Source organism: Pseudophryne corroboree, chromosome 2 (genome assembly GCF_028390025.1).
Source record: "Pseudophryne corroboree isolate aPseCor3 chromosome 2, aPseCor3.hap2, whole genome shotgun sequence".
NCBI lineage: Eukaryota > Metazoa > Chordata > Amphibia > Anura > Myobatrachidae > Pseudophryne > Pseudophryne corroboree.
This window is the reverse complement of record NC_086445.1, coordinates 111,543,832-111,565,321: the sequence shown is the minus strand read 5'-3', so window position 1 is coordinate 111,565,321 and position 21,490 is coordinate 111,543,832. Positions and strand designations below refer to the sequence as shown.

Below are 21,490 nucleotides of genomic sequence, written 5' to 3'. Positions count from 1 at the left end.
CAACATAGGCAAGCTGAGAATAGTAGTGATCTATTTAGTTGGGGAGTTTTTAATAAGATATAAAATGATCATACCTGAGCAAAATATTATCTTCAATCCAATAGCAACATTAAGGGCACATGAGGATGCTGCATCTTTATAGGCCGGATCAGATGAGGGCTGCAATGCTTTAGTTAGTTGGATCCCTCTATGGGACTCCTGTGGTGCTAGGGAGAGCGCAGAGTAAATATTCCCTATGCTGTCATGCTCTTTCACTGACATTAGAATCCTCTCAGATTCCCAGCCTGTCAAGCACTTCATAATTACCATTCAGCTCTGATTCAAATCAAAATGATATTTTACATAATACTTTCCTTCCAACATGATGTAATAATCCGGGGATTACTTGTTACAGTTGTTCCTGAGATACAAATGTTGTCTTTGGTTTGTTTTCATAACCTGAGGTGGGGGCTAATTACTGCATTTATCATGTCAGAGGCTAATGATGTGTTTGTTGCAAATAATTCTGTATTAGGATACACAATCTCAGCGTTACATGGTGTTGTGTTCTCTGCAGGGCTCAGAAGCAGATTACCAGTTGTGGGTCACCTCGGGCAAAGACGATGCACCTTATCCTCTTATTGGTATGTTCAATGTCAACTGCAGCTTCATCTTAAGCTTTCTTATGGAGACAGCACACTGATATAAGAATGTATAAATGTCAGGTTGTATTTACTCATTATATAACGGATATTTCCTATTGTTGTAATCTATTGATTTGGTGTCCAGAATTCTTGTGTCATGTGGTGTGTGGCCGCCCTATCCATCGATCGCACATTCTGAGTGTGTCAAACTTTCACGGACATCAGATCAATAGTTTCCCATTCCCTTCTGTACCATGGACCTGATTCATGTTTTTAAGTAAAGTAGAAAAGCAAGCAACTGGACAAAACTATGATGCACTGCAGGAGGGGCAGGTGTAACATGTGCAGAGAGACTTAGGTTTGGGTGGGGTGTGTTCAAAATGAAATCTAAATTGCAGTGTAAAAATAAAGGTGTCTTACATTTGTAGGCTACATGCACCAGCAGACAGTATTTACTCTGCACAGAAAAAATATAAATGTATGAGCTCCTGTTGCATGGCACCATGGTTCGTTCCAGATACAAAGTTACTTGCTTTTTTTTTTTTTTGCTTTACTTACAAACATAAATCAGGCTCCATGTGTGAGAGGTTGGGAATTAGTTTAGTTCATTCAAGAAATAATTTTCCAGAATGTAATTCTATGAAAATATGATGCTTGAAGGAAATGCGTGTTAATGTAAGGTGGCGCTTCACACTACAGAGCTCAATGCTAATTGTTACTGGCCCAGTGTCTCTTCAATATTTCTCAGGTCTCAGAAATATTCATCATGAACCAGCACAGTGAAGCCAGTGGTTCCTAGAAGGTTGCATATTCAGCAGGGCCAAAGCGAGCTCTTTGGGTATATGTTACCCCCATCTCTCCCTGGGAAATGAACATTAAGGGGGGGATTTATCAAAGTGTACAGTTGTCAGCAGTTCTGGCTGCGGGATTTTCGACAACAACACTATTAAATGCAAAACCAAGTGTGTGTTGCATTTAATATTATTGCTGTTTTAAATCTGTTGCCAGTACCACCGGCAAGAAATCCGCTGCTTAGTAGATATACCCCTGTGGTATCTGAGTTCCAGCCTAACTCCATTACTTTCCTTACCCGTTATCTGTTTGTTTACAATGGTTCTATCCCCACCCACTGAAATCTGAGGTCATCCTAACCTAACACACTCTAAAAATATGTACTGTACGCATAACATTGTATTGCTATTTTTAAGTGACACAGAATAGTGACTTTTTAAGTTTTTTATATTTACATTTTTTATTTTTAAATCCCATTTTAAAACAAATATCTATTTTTATACAAATTTGCAGGCAAATAACCAAGCACCGTTAACCACATGGATTGCCCTGTGTTTGTCTCATAAATAAGAGCATATAAATACATACAGTATACTGTATATTATTCAATACAACTCGACAAGAACATATAAATGTATTTTATTAATTTACTTAAAAAATATGCATAGAGTATTTCACCCGATTATAAAGAGACTAATTCTTAGAAGTGAAAACGATATTTGGCTTGTGGACAGATTCTAAACAGATGTGTGAGCTATTCATGGCGCTGAAGGGAAAACAGATTATACTAATCTAAATATAAAAGAGAGAAAAAGCACGTGTCAAACATAACTGACAAATGCTGGTGAAATAATAAACTATATCTCATATTTGGACTCTAAGGGGAAATTTGGATATTGGTGATGGGTCCCTCGCGGTGATTATGCGGAAAGAAGCCCACAGGCTACTTTAGGCAATGCATCTATAAATGGCATTGCCTATTGGGTGCACACTCGGGAAGTTCTGCTTTCCGGAGCTTGATACATACATCCGGTCAAACCTCAGACAATGGCATTTTTATTGAGTTTTGACTGCATTTTGTAATTAGTACACCCCACCCTATTTCTCTATATTTTTACGATGTAGTGCTGAAGCCTATATACTGTTTTGACCAATTAATAATTTAATATAATGAAACATTATTAATTGTTTTTAATGATTATTAATTTTGCAAACAGTTGGTTGTGGAGTTTTTAACACCCAGACTCACCCGTTTTGTGGATTTATTTGGGGTGCGCTGTTAAATGGCGCAAACTAACTCCACTTGTTCATCAGGTACACACAGTTGACCAGGGATTTTACCTTTGGACTGTCCCACTGGTGCCCAGGGATAATCCCTGGTGGGCCCCACTGCCTGAGGCCTCACTCGCTCCTTTAGGTGCCAGTAACTTGGTGGAGCGCGATCATGGGTGAAATTGGGTGTTTGGTTTGATTCTATGGAAACTAAAACAAAATGTATATTTTTTATAAAAACAATAAAGGGCTCTGTTGTTGCATGTAGTCTCTAATCATTGGCCAATTCCTCTCTGGAGGCTAGACACAGCCATTAAACTTGGGCCTGTACCACTGCATTCCCTGCTGGGGCATTCATGCTACAGTCCAACACTGCGTTTATTTATTCTATTTACAATTCCTTGTGCCAATCGTAGATGGATTGTCTAGTCCAGGGGTGGGGAACCTGCGGCCCTCCAACTGTTGTTGAACTACGCATGCCCTGCAACAGTTTTAGCATGGCCAAATAGCAAAACTGTAGCACGGCCTGCTGGTATGTGTAGTTCAACAACAGTGCAGGGCCAAAGGTTCCCCACCCCTGGTTTAGTCTGTGGTGATTTCCTGAATTACATTCTAAAATGTTGTTGCACAACTTTAATAGAACCCATTTACTTCATTTGAGCACACAAGTTGTCTTCTTCATAGCATTTGCGCCCATCTTGCCTAAATGGTCACATGACACACTTCTGGTTGCTTACATCACAATGACCTACCATAGTTAAAACTTCCACAGTTTTTCTATGAAACTGTGTATGGTGCATGTCATTATCTTAAATAGTCATTACTTTATAAATTGTTAAAACTGTCTATTTCTTATAGCCAGGGTATACTGTATACCTGTTCAGATACTGCAAGGACAATTATATTCATATCTAGAAAGACTGCTTGCAAGGCGTAATAAGTTTATTAATTTAACAATTAATATTCAAATATGTTCATACAATAGAAAAGATTGTTTTTAAACATGATATATCAAATACAATACAATGGGGTTGATTCAATTGGACGTGTCCCACAATACATTTGAGTAAGTGCGCCTGTATGCCATAAATGTGGCTACAAGCCGCACTTACGGTAGCTTCGGAATCGATTGTTTGCAGTCCCTTAATACTGATTTAAAGAAAGAAAAAAGAAATCCAAAACTACAAATTTAGACTAATATACTTACGTCAGTAAAAAGTTTTATGTTATAAAAATAAAGGCCCAGATTTATCAAGCCTTGGAGAGTGATAAATTGCACAGTGCTAAAGTACCAACCAATCAGCTCCTGTCATTTTTCAAACACAGCCTGTAACATGTCACTTAGGTGCTGATTGGTTGGCACTTTACCACCATGCAATTTATCACTCTCCAAGGCTTGATAAATCTGGGCTAAAATGTTTTGAAGTACACCAGTCTCCTAGGTGAGGGCTGCCATTTTGTGGACTGAACCTGTGAAATCATTAAGCTTGCATATATATTATTATCATTATACTATATAGTGTAATATTTATATTACAGTATAGTATTGATATCTGCTTTTCTACAGGTCACGAATACCCATTTGGAATTAAAATGAGCCATATTCGTGATGCATTGCCACAAATCCAGGGCACTAAGGATTCTGCGTTAGACTTGGAGGGGCCCTTTATCATGGAACAGCTGCCCAGAGAGATGCAGTGTCAGTTCATCCTGAAGCCCAGCCGCCTGGCTGTGTGTCAGCAGCTAGCTGGTGAGTGTTCAATGTTACAGAGGGCTCATTCAGCCTGCAGTGTTCAGCCCAACAAGTCTGTTATTACTGAGAGCTGACATAATGAAAGGGTAAAAACGCACATTCCAGCTGCCTGAGGTATTTTCCTAGAATTTACGGCATGTTTACACATATTGAGAAAAGTAACATTTTCAGGAAACGTCCTCTAAGGCAGTGTCCAATTACAACAGGGGATTTACAAAAAGCCAGCGCAGTGTGTGTTTGTGTCAGAGTACGTGTGGCTGTATAGAACATATCCACTAAGTGTGCACGTGTGTGTGTCTGTGTTTGATAGGGTTGCTGTCTAGATGACAGCTTTGCTTTTATTAATTAAAGGCTATTATATTGTCTGGTGGGTCAGACTTGTGGAATGGTAATCAGAATGTTTTGCATACTAATCAGGCTGACTAGTATGCTAAACAGTCTGGTTAGTATGCTAATTCCTGAAACTGGCTCCTCCCTCCTCCTGCATTCAGCAGGGGAGGGGCATTGTAATAGTACTGAAAACACTTCCTATCCATCTTTCTTAATTGTCTTTTTATGTGCTTTTCTGACAATGTAGCATGCTGTGTGTATATTTTGTGTATTGCTTTCTTTGTTTCCCTGTTCTTTAATATGTGCTCACTTCCTCTTTTATGTTCTTCTAGGCAGTAAACTCATTAAAACTAAGGGGTTTATGTACTAATAGTCGATTTTCATTGATTTTTATCGATGAGACTCAATCTAAATCGATATTGTGTTTCAGGGGCTAAAACACACATTTACTAATATTTAAAAATGTATATAAAAATTAATTGATCATTATTAAATGTGTGTTTTAGCCCCTGAAACCCAATATCGATTTAGATTGAGTCTTTAAATCTATGGGAATTAACCTATAGTAAATAATCCCTGGTACCCCGTTCACACTAGCACAAAGGTCCCATGTTTTTGCACATGAACACGCATCAACCCAGGATTTTTGTGTGTGTGAATGCGGTACCCGACCCTGCTGTTTACCAGGGTCTGGGCTGAGACCCGGGAATTTGCCAGCCGTTAGACCCAGCAAATTCCCAGTTCCGTTATCTGAAGGGGGTATAAGTGACTTATTTGTAGCAGGTCCATATCAAAACTTGTTAGAAGGGCCAATTGTAGTACCCTGGGCCTCCTACTCCCCCCCCCCCCCCCCCCTGTGACATGACAGGGTTTCTGTGACATCACTGGCCATTCCCCTCTGTATGAACCAATCCACTTAATAATTTCTTCAAATCAAGTCTGCCTAGCTGTCAATCATTCGCAATCAGCATAAAATCATTGGCAAAGTATCATTTTTCTTTCTGCACCCCTGAAAACTGAACAACATATATTTTGTTATCACTAATCATTTGTACAACTGTCGAAACGCATGCTAGACTAAATATCTGTGTCAGACTAGCTACTGCTCGTAAAGTATCCCCAGCGCAGTTTAATGCTAAAGTTAAATAGCCTTTTATTGCAGTGATGGCCTATGGCCTATGGCAGCAGGTAAGCAGCTTTCACCAGGCAGCTAATTATAGCCCAGCCTGCTGAGGGGGATCTGTAAATCCATTGTCATTCACAGTTCAACCTTTTCACACATATCGTGGTGCATTGCTTAGCGAGTGTCAGGCAGGCTGCGGAGGTTTCCTAGGTGGAAGTGGAGCTTCATGTCAGAATAAAAACACAGATAATAAATGCAGTAGGTTAAAAAGAGGATTTCAGTTTAAACGATAATAGTTCATCCTTAAACCTACATAAAGTTATTAATGAAAGGACTCACTGCAGAGGAAGTATTACCAAATGTTTACAATTTACAGAGGTCGGCCACAGATGAATCCTCCAGTATATAGTTAACGTGTCTGTCATCCCAGAGAAAATATAAATGTCAGATAATAATTCGCCGCGTTGGCTGTGTGATGGAAATGACAGACAGTTTTGGAAAATAACCTTAATGTTGTACATAGAACTACTGCAGCATGGATCATCATATTAATGAATGAATCAATCAAAACTTTATTGTCACCGTCCCATATATTTGAAGGAAAACTGCAGCCACTCCTCCTCTAATCCATACCAGCTCCAGATCAATCAACACATTTTCTAGAAATAAGAGGGAAGAGCACTCATAGGGGGACATTTTAATTTTAAAATCTTCAACCTAATCCTGGGTATCCCGGGATTGATCCATTTTCAATCCTGATACCCGAGATTGAAAAAAAGGCCCGGGATTGGCCTCCCTACTTACAACCTTTAATCGTTATCATTTTCTTCTGTTATTGCTAGACATTTGCAGTTCTTGCTCTGCGTGGTCAGGTGATCACTAGTGAGATCTGGTGTCCCTGCTGTCTGTAGCAGAAATATCAGCAGCCTTCTCCCCTTGATATGGAGAAAGGTGTTTTGGGTGTGTAATATTCTGTTCTCACTTTAGTAAAGTGACCCTGTATGTGGATCCTGATGCTGAAGCCTTGGACCATACTGAGGCTATGGATACGGAGATGACAAATACAGGGCCACAGGGGTGAGCAAATAGTGCCACCCTACAGGGACGTAGTGGCAGAACCCATAGAGCCCAGCGCAAGGCTGTCGGGGCTTTCCCATGACCCATGCTTCCGTCTAGCAATTTGCCTGTAATGGCCCCTTGCAGCCAGGATCACTGCTGCAGTGCCACACGGAGCACAGGGCTCCACCCCCCCCCCACCCCTCCCCACCCCCCCATGTACAGCCATGCCTCTTGAGTGTACAAGGACCGATATGCCTACTCTGAGCATCTGTTAGAAGGCTTTAGATGCCACCATCGGTCACACCTTTGAAACTTGCCAGCCAGCCCTATGGCAGGTGCAGATTTTTCATCTGGGTATGGCCTCCAGTGTGAGCGACTAAGCGTCTGTGTACATAACCAGTTCAGCATCACACCCGCGACATTTCCATAACACGCCGATAAGAAGGACCATCTTCGTGCGTCCGTTAAGCCACCGCCCAGGAACTCCCTCTATGTAGTGTGAGAGGTCTGCTTTAGCGCTGTAACCAACAGAACTGAGTAACCCTCTTTTTCACCTTTTCGTTTCCATCTTACTAAATTAATGTTCACATTTTTATTTAATAATGTGAACCGAAAACAACTTTTCACGGCATCCTATTCTATTTCCTCTTTCTGACGTTCATATTTGTCACATTTCCTTGTGCATTTGATGCCGGCTGCTGAGAAAACATAAAACACAATATAAATATGCCTTTACTAAACATAACGGCAACTACAGTATAATAAGCCTATTGCAAAACCTATTGGAAAAATAATACAGTGTTGCCATTTCAGTCTCCAACTTTGCACTTCTTTGCTGCAAAGTCACAGGGTTACAGAGGGGCTATGTAGAGAAATATTTGTATAAGTTAACGTCTTCAGCAAAGTCTTTCCACCCAGTCCCAGGGGCGAGAGTGCAAATCCAAGAGTGAAATATATAAAATAATAAAAGTGAAAAAGAAACAGGCTGCAATCGTTATAATTTATATCTCGCTTGTCCCAGAAATACCACACCCGAAAAAAACCTGAATTCTTTATCAGTTACACATGGGTCGAGCGCTGTCGTTTTAACTGGAAATCTGCAACCTGAGACAATTGTGTTTGTCAAAATAAAGATCCTGTAAAAATCCTTGGCTGCCAGAGGGGTTAAAGAAATCCAGTAGTATTTTCTTCTAAACCTAACTCTTGGCTGAGACAAGACACTTCAAATTTAGGGCCAACATTACTTTGGTGGGGCTGTTTTTTTACTGGATCCAAGTGTTTTACACGTAGATTGGCTAAAGTAGTCTCACAGGACAAAGGCAAAGTATTTAGATGTCAGCTTTATGTGTTTTTACTGTAGAAAACTACTGATATTCCTGACATAGATTCCTGACAATAGATGGTGACTATTTTATGCCCTCTAGATTCAAAAATAAACAAGAGCTGAGCTAGAAATTTTAGAGCCCGGGGCAAGAATTAAATTTGACAAAACCCCCTTCCCCCAAGTCTTCATTTGTAACCAAAACCTCCTAAAATATTATTGCCCCCCCCCCCCCCCCCTCCATATTTACGCATTGGGTGGCTGCCCCCTTTCGCACAGCCCTAATTATGACCTTTTAAATGGCCCGGGGGTCAAAAGTAAACATTCAGAAATTCATGATACCAAAATGTTTTATCTGTGTGCTCTTGCTCACAATTTATCCTTTTTAATATATATATATATATATAATCCTTTTTTTTTTATTGAATGTTCAAACATAATCGGGGGGTAATCATGGAACCCTAACAGTGCCTGTTTTCAAGGTATCCTCAGGAATAATGAGCACCACCTGTAGATCTGTTATGTTAGTCAATTAACACACCTGTGCTGCAGGGTTCCATGAGGACTGGGTTTGAGAAACACTGATATACAGTATATTATATTTCTTAATCAGAGCATCTTGTCTTTTTGAAGTGTATAATTTTGACATATTACAGGGAAATCATTTAGAATGTAAATCAGGCCACAGTCGTGATAGGAGGAATTACAGCTGCCATTTTTCAGTGGCCGCTAATAAGGTAAAATGCGTCAGCTACTACTTTGCAGAAACTGAACTTTTTGCTTTTACAAATATTTGCATATGATATAAAGCTCCAAGTAGTAGCTGTCAAGTGTTGACGCATTTTACCTTATTAGCTGCCACTTTTGGGTAATGCTCTTTTTGATGTTTACTGTAGTTTTGCTCCATCACAGAGTTTAATAAATACACTGAAAAGTAATTCTCAGTGCAGAATACCAGGAATTATGTAATCAAGTCATCGTTACTGGCTTAAAAGCATTTTGGGCAAAACAAAAGAATTCTGAACAGTGTTTTGTTCTGTAAATCACACTTGTGGTCACAGCCAATGAGCAAAACAAATCACATTGCCACAGTATTGCTCTCTCAGTAAATGGTTTCACCTTTTCCTTCCAGATCCAAGCCAGAAGCCATTTAAAAGGAAACGGTCTATCATAAACTGGACTTTTTGGCGTGGGTCTAACACTCAGCTGGATAACATCCAACTTTCTCCAACCTCTGCAACTCCAGGAAAGCTATTTGGCCTTTCCTTATCAGCCATCTGTGATAATGACAACCTTCCCAAAGCCATCATGGTGAGCAGTCATTCTGAAAGGATTTACTAAAGATCTACTAAATACGCAAGATGCTCCCAAAAGCTCTTATTATTCCCAAGATGGACCAATCATTGTTAGAATACCTTACATGCTATTTGGCAATGCACTGCTAGCTTTGACAGAAATTATGGTGCACTTGAATTCTGTACATGGTGGTTGCAGCTTTTTTTGTGGGCTGAGCCAATATGAGAATACAGCTTTTACATTTACTAGGAACTCGTAATATAACGCAGGCACATAAAATGTCTGCCTTCATTCTATGAGGCAGATGTATTAGGCCTGGAGTAGTGATAAGGCAGTGATAAAGAAGTGATAAGTGCAAGGTGATAACGCACCAGCCAATCAGCTCCTGTCATTTTTCAAATCCGTAATGATTGGCTGGTACGTTATCACCTTCCACTTATCACTGCTTTATCCCTTCTCCAGGTTAATACATCTGCCCCTGTGGGTGGTCTTCAGGTTGCCGGCGGCCGGGCTCCAGGTGACCACCATACCGGTGCCAGAATCGCGACCGCCGGCATACCGACATCTTTTCTCCCTCTTGGGGGTCCGCGACCCCCCTGGAGGGAGAATAGATAGCGTGGCGAGCGCAGCGAGCCCGCAAGGGGCTCATTTGCGCTCACCCAGCTGTCGGTATGCCGGAGGTCGGGATTCCGGCGCCGGTATGCTGGTCGCCGGGACCCCGACCGCCGCCGAACCATACTACACCTGCCCCTATATATGAGAGAGGTACACAGGTTACTCCATGTTGGCACTACTTCCTGTTACAGTGATGACAATGGTCTCCTTAAACCTGTCACATACACACTTTAAGGACAAAGGGGGTCATTCCGAGTTGATCGCTCGCTGCAAACGCTTGTGCAGCAGAGCGCCTGCAAAATAATTTTGTGCAAAACAAGACCAGCCCTGTAGTTACTCTCCGTGTGTGTTGATTCTAACGACGGAGGGACGGCTTTTGACGTCACACACCCGCCCAGCGAACGCCCAGCCACGCCTGCGTTTTTTCTGTCATGCCTGCGTTTTTCTAAGTACTCCCTGAAAACGGTCAGTTTACACCCATGAACGCCCACTTCATGTCAATCTTCCTGCGTTCTACCGTGCGACTGGAATGTTCGTTAGACTCTGTGCAAACCCACGATGCTCATTGTACCCTACGAAGCGCATGCGCATTGCGGTGCATGCGCATGCGCAGAAATGCCGATATTTAGCCTGATCGCTGCACTGCGAACAACGGCAGATAGCGATCAACTCGGAATGACCCCCTTTATTGTATCCTGCATTCCTGAAGTAATATTAGTTTGTATGTAGAAAATTGATTTATTGTTTTAGTACTCTGGCAATGATGCTTTTGTATGCAGTGATAGGGGTATATTTACTAAAGCTTCTAAAAATGAAAAGAGGTGATGTTGCCTATAGCAACCAATCAGATTCTATAATTTCTCTATTGCATCCTAGAAAATGCAAAAATAGGCAGAATCTGATTGGTTGCTATAGGCAACATCACCTCTTTTCATTTTTAGAAGCTTTAGTAAATTTACCCCATATAGTCAGTTTCCACTATGTCAACATTCAGAATGTCGGCATGGGTAAAATGTTCACATAATATGTCGAGATCTCAAAAATCGGCATAGACAGAGTGTTGACGTATGAAAAATGTCAACACAGTGAAAATGTCAACATTAAGGTTAGGGAAACATTCCAAATTAAATGCTGACATTGTGACCATGTCAGCATTAATCAGTGTCAAAATGCTGAGTTTTGACATGATGAATTTTGACTTGATGAACATGTTGACATGTTCTCTGTTGACACAATGGCATTATTCTTGTCACCATGGTCAATGTCGACTTAATATACCAAACTCGATCTCCTAATGTTACATTTTCAAACAAATACAAAGGGCCAAATGTCATAGAGTGAGAGTTTCAAAAAGTGAGAGATTTGGTAAGGTTTTGCAGTTTTTTTTTAAGTGTCAATCCTTTACACAGCAAGATCAACCTGGTTTTGCAGGGTAAATGATTGCCACTTTAAAAAAAAACTGAAAAACCTTACCAAATCTCTCACTTTCTGAAACTCTCACTCTATTACATTTGGCCCATAGAGTTCTTAGCTCTGCGACCCTTGTTCTGCACTAACATGAAAGCCAAAATCTGATTGGTCGCTCTTAGATACATAGATGGGAGTGGTTGACCTTAACTATTTTCTTTTGTTAAACTAAGTTACTAATTTACCTCAGAGACTATGGAAGTGAGATGGAACCCCACCTTCTGTCATAAATATATTAAGGAATATTATATATAATATATTGAAATGTTTTGAAGGTTATAACCAGCAAACAGAAGGAAATAACTTGTACTGCGCCCTTACCCTTGCATGTAAATGATAAACTTATACTGTCAATTATATCCTGCGTATAGAACATTTTTGATCTGATCCAGTTTGCATAGCATATCATGCGTGAAATCGGCCAGCGCATGCCTAGAAGGTGGGCGCACACTATGGTTCTTTGCTACTTAGCAACATAGAACTTGGCACCACTTGGCCAATCTAGTCTGCCCATGTACACACACACAGGGGCAGATGTATTAACCTGGAGAAGGCATAAGGAAGTGATAAACCAGTGATATGTGCAAGGTGATAAAGGCACCAGCCAATCAGATCCTAACTGTTAATTTACATATTGGAGCTGATTGGCTGGTGCCTTTATCACCTTGCACATATCACTGGTTTATCACTTCCTTATGCCTTCTCCATGTTAATACATCTGCCCCACACTTACACACTACAGTTAATTTTTTTTAGTTAAGGGCCAATTAACCTATTAGTATATTTTTGGAGTGTGGGAGGAAACCGGAGTACCCGGAGGAAACCCACGCAAGCACGGGGAGAATATACAAACTCCACAAAGTGGGAATGGAACCCATGACCACAGTGCTGTGAGGCAGTAATGCTAACCATTACACCATGCGTAATGGTCATCACTTAGCGTCTGCCTGCACCTGGGGAGGCAGGGCAGGAGGGAAGCCCTGAGACCACTATTGCTATGTGTGTCGTGCTGCTAGCCACGATCGGCCATCTGTTCTGTGTTCCGCCAGTCAGGCATTGAGGCAATAGAGCATAGCTGGGGGGAAAATATTCTGTCTGTAGCTAGTGGAACACAGAACAGCTCTAACTAGACCGAAGGCCATTTCTGAATTAAATGGGGCAGTCTTTCCTAACAATAACACATTGATTTTAATTTACAGTAATGTTCTGATGTGTTCTATGCTGCTGGAAAATGTAGCTGTTAAACAGCGGCTTGGCTTTAAGGAACTGGCACAGTTTCTGACAAAGCCAGCCGTGTCAGTGATGCATTGCGTGCTGTAAAAGTTAATGTCAGGTGATATATTACTGCACCGCTTGTACGTGACAGTGTAAGCACCGGCTAAACTATAATACCAAATCTAGAGCCGGACTACTGCAGTGTTTACCAGTACAATGTCAGACATTATGCTGAGTATATAGTTACTACCTAATGAATCCAGCTCTGGTAGGTTACAGATCTGTGAGACTGATTCAGCGGTGGACGCAATTTCCCATCATTCGCAGTTGCCCGATGTTTATCACATGTGCAGATCTGGGGTTGCGATGTCACTCGCAGCGCCCCATACACCGTAGCATGATTGACATGTTTCTGCCATTGGGGGAGGCGACAGAAAGCATCACAGATAACCAGGGATGGTGGCCCCATTTTCTGAGTGTGCCGCAGCCAGTGGCTACGTCCTCAGCCGCAGCTTCCATCACCGTGATTAGGAGGGATGACCTGAGTAATCTGAGTGTTACAGGGATGTCCGATGTGCCCGATGTTTATCACATGTGCAGATCTGGGGTTGCGATGTCACTCGCAGCGCCCCATACACCGTAGCATGATTGACATGTTTCTGCCGTTGGGGGAGGCGACAGAAAGCATCACAGATAACCAGGGATGGCGGCCTCATTTTCTGAGTGTGCCGCAGCCAGTGGCTACGTCCTCAGCCGCAGCTTCCATCACCGTGATTAGGAGGGATGACCTGAGTAATCTGAGTGTTACAGGGATGTCCGATGTGCCCGATGTTTATCACATGTGCAGATCTGGGGTTGCGATGTCACTCGCAGCGCCCCATACACCGTAGCATGATTGACATGTTTCTGCCGTTGGGGGAGGCGACAGAAAGCATCACAGATAACCAGGGATGGCGGCCTCATTTTCTGAGTGTGCCGCAGCCAGTGGCTACGTCCTCAGCCGCAGCTTCCATCACCGTGATTAGGAGGGATGACCTGAGTAATCTGAGTGTTACTGGGATGTCCGATGTTTGTGCAGTTGTTTTCCGATGCCCGGACCCAGCAGCGGACCAGAGCAGCTGGCAGTGAGCTTTCCTTAAGACGCCTCCTGTGGCATTAGCGTAACTTTGCACAGCCAGTACGTACAGAGGCGCGGTGACGTTGCAATTAGCTATAGATTGTAAGCTTGCGAGCAGGGCCTTCTACCTCTATGTCCATCTGTTTTTACCCAGTTTTGTTCTATTACTGTTGTTCTAATTGTAAAGCACAACGGAATATACTGCGCTATGTAAGAAACTGTTAATAAATAAAATAAATAAATTCGCGTGCACCTCCCAAGCAGACCCTGTGTTCTGGGTTCTAACAGCCAAAGTAGAATATTATCCAAAAAGGAAAAAGTTGGGGAAAATGTTCTTCATTTTTGATAGCGTATAATTGTTTTCCTATTGTCTGTAGGATATGCTCTCAGTCCTTTGTCAAGACGGACCGTTCACAAGAGGAATATTTAGACGTTCCGCTAATGCAAGGGCGTGCAAGGAAATGAAAGAGCGGCTCATCGCAGGATTCCACATTGATTTTGCTTGTGAATCTATTTTTGTCACAGCGTCAGTGCTTAAGGTATGCACAGCTTCCAGATATGACACCGCATGGCATTGTGTCTGTTCTCTGTACAGATGGATGGAGAAATAAATGAGTATAGACAAAGAGAAATTCATTAACATTCTAACATATCTATTAGAAATTACAAAATGAGGTTCACGGGTAATTTGTTTTCTACTTTGTGCCGTTTCTTTTTTTAGCTTTTTTTTATATCAAACCATAAACTCATGTCTTTAGTGCATGATATTATGTCCACGCAATTTCCACCTTTACAGATAAAGCAGTTTTTGTTGCGACATGTCATTAGATAATCATCACACTATTTTACATGATCAACCATAATACTGTCTGGCTGGGTCTGTTAGTCTACAGTATGTAAACTTAATGTGCCCATACTCAACTGCAGTAACTAAGCATACTGTACAAAGTCTTACTCTAGCCTAAACTATATGCTGTCATTACATTATCTTCTAAATCTAATCTCAAATACAGAGTAGTATTCTGTGATGTCATTTTCCTCCTACACTGCTACTAGTATCCTGCACTGGCCGCCATGCTGTAGTATTCTGTGATGTCATTTTCCTCCTACACTGCTACTAGTATCCTGCACTGGCTGCCATGCTGTAGTATTCTGTGATGTAATTTTCCTCCTACACTGCTACTAGTATCCTGCACTGGCCGCCATGTTGTAGTATTCTGTGATGTCATTGTCCTCCTACACTGCTACTAGTATCCTGCACTGGCCGCCATGTTGTAGTGTTCTGTGATGTCATTTTCCTCCTACACTGCTACTAGTATCCTGCACTGGCCGCCATGTTGTAGTATTCTGTGATGTCATTTTCCTCCTACACTGCTACTAGTATCCTGCACTGGCCGCCATGTTGTAGTATTCTGTGATGTCATTTTCCTCCTACACTGCTACTAGTATCCTGCACTGGCCGCCATGTTGTAGTATTCTGTGATGTCATTTTCCTCCTACACTGCTACTAGTATCCTGCACTGGCCGCCATGTTGTAGTATTCTGTGATGTCATTTTCCTCCTACACTGCTACTAGTATCCTGCACTGGCCGCCATGCTGTAGTATTCTGTGATGTCATTTTCCTCCTACACTGCTACTAGTATCCTGCACTGGCCGCCATGCTGTAGTATTCTGTGATGTCATTTTCCTCCTACACTGCTACTAGTATCCTGCACTGGCCGCCATGCTGTAGTATTCTGTGATGTCATCCTCCTACACTGCTACTAGTATCCTGCACTGGCCGCCATGCTGTAGTATTCTGTGATGTTATTTTCCTCCTACACTGTTACTAGTATCCTGCACTGGCCGCCATGTTGTAGTATTCTGTGATGTCATTTTCCTCCTACACTGTTACTAGTATCCTGCACTGGCCGCCATGTTGTAGTATTCTGTGATGTAATTTTCCTCCTACACTGCTACTAGTATCCTGCACTGGCCGCCATGTTGTAGTATTCTGTGATGTCATTTTCCTCCTACACTGCTACTAGTATCCTGCACTGGCCGCCATGTTGTAGTATTCTGTGATGTAATTTTCCTCCTACACTGCTACTAGTATCCTGCACTGGCCGCCATGCTGTAGTATTCTGTGATGTCATTTTCCTCCTACACTGCTACTTGTATCCTGCACTGGCTGCCATGCTGTTGTATTCTGTGATGTCATTTTCCTCCTACACTGCTACTAGTATCCTGCACTGGCCGCCATGTTGTAGTATTCTGTGATGTCATCCTCCTACACTGCTACTAGTATCCTGCACTGGCCGCCATGCTGTAGTATTCTGTGATGTCATTTTCCTCCTACACTGTTACTAGTATCCTGCACTGGCCGCCATGTTGTAGTATTCTGTGATGTCATTGTCCTCCTACACTGTTACTAGTATCCTGCACTGGCCGCCATGCTGTAGTATTCTGTGATGTCATTTTCCTCCTACACTGTTACTAGTATCCTGCACTGGCCGCCATGCTGTAGTATTCTGTGATGTCATTTTCCTGCTACACTGTTACTAGTATCCTGCACTGGCCGCCATGCTGTAGTATTCTGTGATGTCATTGTCCTCCTACACTGCTACTAGTATCCTGCACTGGCCGCCATGTTGTAGTATTCTGTGATGTAATTTTCCTCCTACACTGCTACTAGTATCCTGCACTGGCCGCCATGCTGTAGTATTCTGTGATGTCATTGTCCTCCTACACTGCTACTAGTATCCTGCACTGGCCGCCATGTTGTAGTATTCTGTGATGTCATCCTCCTACACTGCTACTAGTATCCTGCACTGGCCGCCATGCTGTAGTATTCTGTGATGTCATTTTCCTCCTACACTGTTACTAGTATCCTGCACTGGCCGCCATGCTGTAGTATTCTGTGATGTTATTTTCCTCCTACACTGTTACTAGTATCCTGCACTGGCCGCCATGTTGTAGTATTCTGTGATGTCATTGTCCTCCTACACTGTTACTAGTATCCTGCACTGGCCGCCATGCTGTAGTATTCTGTGATGTCATTTTCCTCCTACACTGCTACTAGTATCCTGCACTGGCCGCCATGTTGTAGTATTCTGTGATGTCATTGTCCTCCTACACTGTTACTAGTATCCTGCACTGGCCGCCATGTTGTAGTATTCTGTGATGTCATTGTCCTCCTACACTGTTACTAGTATCCTGCACTGGCCGCCATGCTGTAGTATTCTGTGATGTCATTTTCCTCCTACACTGTTACTAGTATCCTGCACTGGCCGCCATGTTGTAGTATTCTGTGATGTCATCCTCCTACACTGCTACTAGTATCCTGCACTGGCCGCCATGCTGTAGTATTCTGTGATGTCATTTTCCTGCTACACTGTTACTAGTATCCTGCACTGGCCGCCATGCTGTAGTATTCTGTGATGTCATTGTCCTCCTACACTGCTACTAGTATCCTGCACTGGCCGCCATGTTGTAGTATTCTGTGATGTAATTTTCCTCCTACACTGCTACTAGTATCCTGCACTGGCCGCCATGTTGTAGTATTCTGTGATGTCATTGTCCTCCTACACTGCTACTTGTATCCTGCACTGGCCGCCATGCTGTAGTATTCTGTGATGTAATTTTCCTCCTACACTGTTACTAGTATCCTGCACTGGCCGCCATGCTGTAGTATTCTGTGATGTCATTTTCCTCCTACACTGCTACTAGTATCCTGCACTGGCCGCCATGTTGTAGTATTCTGTGATGTCATTTTCCTCCTACACTGCTACTAGTATCCTGCACTGGCCGCCATGCTGTAGTATTCTGTGATGTCATTGTCCTCCTACACTGCTACTAGTATCCTGCACTGGCCGCCATGTTGTAGTATTCTGTGATGTTATTTTCCTCCTACACTGTTACTAGTATCCTGTATTCATGGGTGTAGCGAGGGTGGATCCGGTGGAGCGCGAGCTCCAGGCGCCGGAAGAGTTAGAGGGTGACACTGACAGCCAGCTCATGCTGGAGCTCTGCCGCCCTCTTTAAATGTCTCACTGTCTGCTTGTAGCTGTGCAGCAGGGTTACTTCTGTCCTGCTACACCACTCTCTGTGCCTACTGCTGCAGCACCTCTTTCTGCCCCAGCTGCTGCAGCACCTCTCTCTGCCCTGATTGTTGTAGCACCCATCTCTACCCGGCTGCTATAGCACCTCTCTGTGCATTAGAAACTGCAGAGTAAAATGTATATGCGACTCTACTGTGGAATAACGTGTTTAAATGATTCTACTATGGCACTATGGCATAACATGTATAAGCAGCTTTACTGTGTTGTGTAACGTGTATAAGGGGCTCTACTGTGTATCGTAACATGTATAAGGGGCTCTTCTGTGTTGTGTAACATGTATAAGTGGCTCAACTGTGTGGCGTGGCGTAAAGTGTATAAGGGGTACTACTGTGTGGTGTAATGTGAATAACGGACAGTAATGTGCAGTGTAATCTGAATTTGTACTATTCTGTGGCCACGCACTTCCCCATGACGCCACACCCCTATATTTGTTGTGCGCTTTTGGCGCACACTGTCCCTATTTTAAACATGGAGACGCCCAAAGGAAACTTTCGCCCCTAGATCCACAAGGTCTAGAACCAGTCCTGTCACCGATTTTAGGATTTTTTTATATTTTGTTTTTCGTTTCAAATGTCGCCAAAACATACTCTTGTTCCAGGCACCATGGAACCTAGCTACACCTCTGCCTGTACTGGCCGCCATGCTGTAGTATTCTGCAAATACTCCGTGCTCACTTCTGCCATATGAGTCATTTACAGAGTGACCTGCAAGGGAATTCTTCACTCAAATAGAAGGATCACCTTGTTAGGGGTAGGTGTATCAAACCTTTTAGAGTGGACATGTAGAGCCCATTTTAGAGACTGTACCTGGTAAATGATAAATAGATGCTGATTGGTTGAAATGGGCAATGTCTCCACTTGAGAAGTCTTGAATACAACTTCCCATTAGTCAACTGCTGGATTAAGGCTTAGGGCACTTAGACTAGGGAGCCCTAAAGAGCAACATTTAGGGCAGGGGGATCTGGTCCTCGTTCCCAAGCCTTCGGTGTGAACATGAAAAGGGCGTGGTCACACATCATGCCCACGTTTCATGTCACACTGGGGGCGTGTACATCTCTTCCCTAGCTGCTGGGCTGCCCCCAGGATTGCAGGTACCTTGGGACACTGCCATGGGCAGGACAGTGCCCTGCTTGGAGACTCCACCTCCTCTCCCGCTGGCAGTGTAGTCCAGCTCTGCATCGCTCTAATCAAAGCTTGGGGGAACCAGGGGCATATGCCTCCTATATACCCAAACCCCCCTCCCACCTTTCCCACTAGTCCTGATATCCACTGGACAGAGAACCCACACTCAGATTTCTCTCTCCTCTCCCTTCCCCGGTCCTTAATTCAAAACTTCTCCCAACCTAGCACTGATGAGGTCTTCATAGGTGTCAGCCTGACATGCCTACATCTGGCCCTGATTATTCAGTGTATTATTCTAACTTGTACAATTATTTCCCCCTCTCAGGATTTCCTTCGCAATATCCCTGGCAGCGTCTTCTCATCCAAACTTTATGACAAATGGGTTTCTGTTATGGATCAAGGCTGTCAGGCAGAGAAAATAAAAGCTGTTAAGAAGTAAGTATTGCACTGTACCTCCTCTTAGAAAATACACTGCACATGCTGCCACACTCCGTTCTGTGGGCACAGGATACTCTCAGAGTAATGATGATCTGCATCTGTATAAGCTCTGTAAAGCTGTGAATAAATCCTAGAGGTAGTCCGCTGTCCGGATCAGCCACCTCCTACTATGGTGGCTCCTGCATAGCAGTTCATTAGGGTGCCTCCCCAGCACCTCTCTGTTATACACGGTATTCCACCGGCAGCGCTTTCTTACATTATACTTACAGATCTAGTTTGTTTGTGTCCCACAGGTTAGTGGAGAAGCTTCCGCAAGTTAATGTCACACTACTGCGCTACTTGTTTGGGGTCTTGCACTGCATTGAACAACGCTCTGACACCAACCAAATGACGGCCTTCAATCTGGCAGTGTGCATTGCTCCGAGTCTGCTGTGGCTGCCCAATCCTCCCAGCCCGGAGGCGGAAGGCGAATTCACACGAAAGGTAACATTTGTTCCATATAGCGCTAAAAAAACAACTGCCTTTCCTTTCAGGTGTCACATGTGAGTAAGGTTAGTCATAAGGAAGCCATGCCAAAGATAAGGTGAGGTTTTGCTGTACAGCATTGAGTATTTTCTGGTCCTGTCTTGTAGGTGTCCGTGTTGGTCCAGTTCCTGATAGAGAACTACTGTATGATTTTCGGGGATGACATCTCATTGTTGTATGCCAGTTTGTCAGCAAAGGATGATAACAGAGAGGACAGCTCAGGTAATACACTTTAATTTCAATAAAGGGGGGGGGGGGGAGGGGGGGCTGGACTGCTTTGGGGCATCATTATAGTAACACTTAAACTAACACTTCTAAGTTCCTAACTGTTTTTCTCTGACGTCCTAGTGGATGCTGGGGACTCCGTCAGGACCATGGGGAATAGCGGCTCCGCAGGAGACAGGGCACAAAATTTAAAAGTTTGACCACTAGGTGGTGTGTACTGGCTCCTCCCCCTATGACCCTCCTCCAAGCCTCAGTTAGGTTTTTGTGCCCGTCCGAGCAGGGTGCAATCTAGGTGGCTCTCATAAAGAGCTGCTTAGAGTAAAAGTTTTGATAGTTTTATTATTTTCAGTGAGTCCTGCTGGCAACAGGCTCACTGCAACGAGGGACCTAGGGGAGAAGAAGTGAACTCACCTGCGTGCAGGATGGATTTGCTTCTTAGGCTACTGGACACTGGCTCCAGAGGGACGATCACAGGTACAGCCTGGATGGGTCACCGGAGCCGCGCCGCCGACCCCCTTGCAGATGCCGAAGTAAGAAGAGGTCCAGAAACCGGCGGCTGAAGGCTTTTCAGTCTTCATGAGGTAGCGCACAGCACTGCAGCTGTGCGCCATTGCGCTCAGGCACACTTCACACCGGCGGTCACTGAGGGTGCAGGGCGCTGGGGGGGGCGCCCTGGGCAGCAATGTTAATACCTTTCTGGCTAAAAAGAATGCATCACATATAGACCATGAGGCTATATGGATGTATTTCACCCCTGCCAGGTCTCAGAAAAACCGGGAGAAGAGCCCGCCGGAATAGGGGGCGGGGCCTATCTCCTCAGCACACAGCGCCATTTTCCTACACAGCTCCGCTGCTAGGAAGGCTCCCAGGCTCTCCCCTGCACTGCACTACAGAAACAGGGTAAAAAACAGAGAGGGGGGGCGATATTATATATATTTAAGCAGCTATAAGGAAACAACACTTATATAAGGTTGTTCCTATATAATTATAGCGCTTTGGTGTGTGCTGGCAAACTCTCCCTCTGTCTCCCCAAAGGGCTAGTGGGGTCCTGTCTTCTATCAGAGCATTCCCTGTGTGTCTGCTGTGTGTCGGTACGT

The 21,490-nt window shown here is 43.5% G+C and overlaps 1 protein-coding gene across 2 annotated transcripts in view; it reads left to right on the top strand.

The window, feature by feature from the left end:
- The window catches only part of ARHGAP20 (Rho GTPase activating protein 20), a 172,712-nt gene that overhangs the window by 139,054 nt on the left and 12,168 nt on the right, over window positions 1-21,490 (top strand). The window contains exons 8-14 of one of the 2 annotated variants that reach the window (XM_063951613.1): window positions 557-623; window positions 4,255-4,437; window positions 9,406-9,584; window positions 14,361-14,522; window positions 19,531-19,640; window positions 19,919-20,126; window positions 20,276-20,390. In XM_063951613.1, the coding sequence (XP_063807683.1) occupies window positions 557-623; window positions 4,255-4,437; window positions 9,406-9,584; window positions 14,361-14,522; window positions 19,531-19,640; window positions 19,919-20,126; window positions 20,276-20,390 (1,024 nt within the window). The remainder of the gene's footprint in view (window positions 1-556; window positions 624-4,254; window positions 4,438-9,405; window positions 9,585-14,360; window positions 14,523-19,530; window positions 19,641-19,918; window positions 20,127-20,275; window positions 20,391-21,490) is intronic. The other variant, XM_063951614.1, reaches the window with a different exon arrangement.